Genomic DNA, 1,207 nt, shown 5'->3' with positions numbered 1-1,207 from the left:
AGGATAAGCATAACAAAGTGTTTCTTGGTTTAATGAATTTGTTTTGTAATACAGGTCGTGAGAATGTACGTAATATCAAAGTGTCTGATTTCACAACCTCTACCGATGCAGATGGACTGCGCTATCTAATACCCCTTTCAAACTGGCCTGATTTTGATCGGATGCATCCGGACGCATCCGATGACACGGCCACTTTAAATGGTACAAAGGAGAAAAAGCCGATAGAATAGCCGATAACAAGATGAGAAATAGGCGATTCAAATTATCCTGCTCACCGAAAACCAAACAGTCAAATTATGATAAATAAAAAATCATGCTTTCTGGTAATTTCCTAGTATGCATGATTTTGCCATACAGCCGGTAAATTTGTAACATAACATATATTTGTATGTTTGGAGATTTTTTCATATTTGCCCCATTTTATAAAACAGATGAAGCACAGGTTTAATTCGTGGGTCGGTGTAATCATGTACACGCGGTACCTTCGAAATCGGTATAAAACCATTCAAAGGTACCTCGTGCACACAATTCCCACCGACCAACCTACACCTGTGCATCATTTATATATCTAGTCTATCCAAAAAAAAAAAAAAAAAAATATGTAAGACAAGTTTTGAGCACACGATGTAATAATGTGGAAGTGCTAACCTATATTGGAGAAGGTCGATTACAAACAAAAATAACAATATCTTATTGGCATGGAAACCGTTCCAAAAAGACCTTATTTTATACAAGTTACCTCTTTTTGCTGTAAAATGAAACTGACGACGTTGCGATGACCTTCAGTAGACGCGGAATGGAGCGGTGTTGTCCCATCAAACTTTGCTTTCTGAAGATCAGCTCCATTGATTAGCAGATACTTTAGAATTTGAATGAGACCGTTGAAGCAAGCGATATGAAGAGGTGTGGTCCCGTCTTCATCTGGCCAGTTGAGATCAGCTCCTGCAGAAACAAGACTCTTAATGACATCCAGACGATCGTAATGGATGGAGAAATGCAGTGCTGTCCAGCCGCGTTTGTCGGCGGCATTGACATCTGCACCCACATGAAGGAGATCGTTAGCTGTGGATAGAAGCCCTCGGACACATGCCCAAATAAGTGGTGGCCAGCCGTCCTTGTCGGACCTCTCAATCTCGACGTCCTTGCTGATATGGTACTTCAGAACCTCAACATGGCCTCGTTTGTTCGTCATCGCAAGTGGAGTCAT

At 41.1% G+C, this 1,207-nt stretch overlaps 1 protein-coding gene across 1 annotated transcript; it reads right to left on the bottom strand.

The window, feature by feature from the left end:
• Positions 1-721: 721 nt before the first annotated feature.
• LOC583269 (ankyrin repeat and SOCS box protein 2-like) lies at positions 722-1,207 on the bottom strand. Its single transcript, XM_783187.2, has one exon. The coding sequence runs from the start codon at positions 1,205-1,207 to the stop codon at positions 722-724; it is 486 nt and encodes a 161-aa protein (XP_788280.2).

The sequence above is a fragment of the Strongylocentrotus purpuratus genome, unplaced genomic scaffold (assembly GCF_000002235.5).
Source record: "Strongylocentrotus purpuratus isolate Spur 01 unplaced genomic scaffold, Spur_5.0 spur5_scaffold_20, whole genome shotgun sequence".
In the NCBI taxonomy this organism is placed as follows: domain Eukaryota; kingdom Metazoa; phylum Echinodermata; class Echinoidea; order Camarodonta; family Strongylocentrotidae; genus Strongylocentrotus; species Strongylocentrotus purpuratus.
This window is presented reverse-complemented; position numbering and strand designations above follow the sequence as displayed.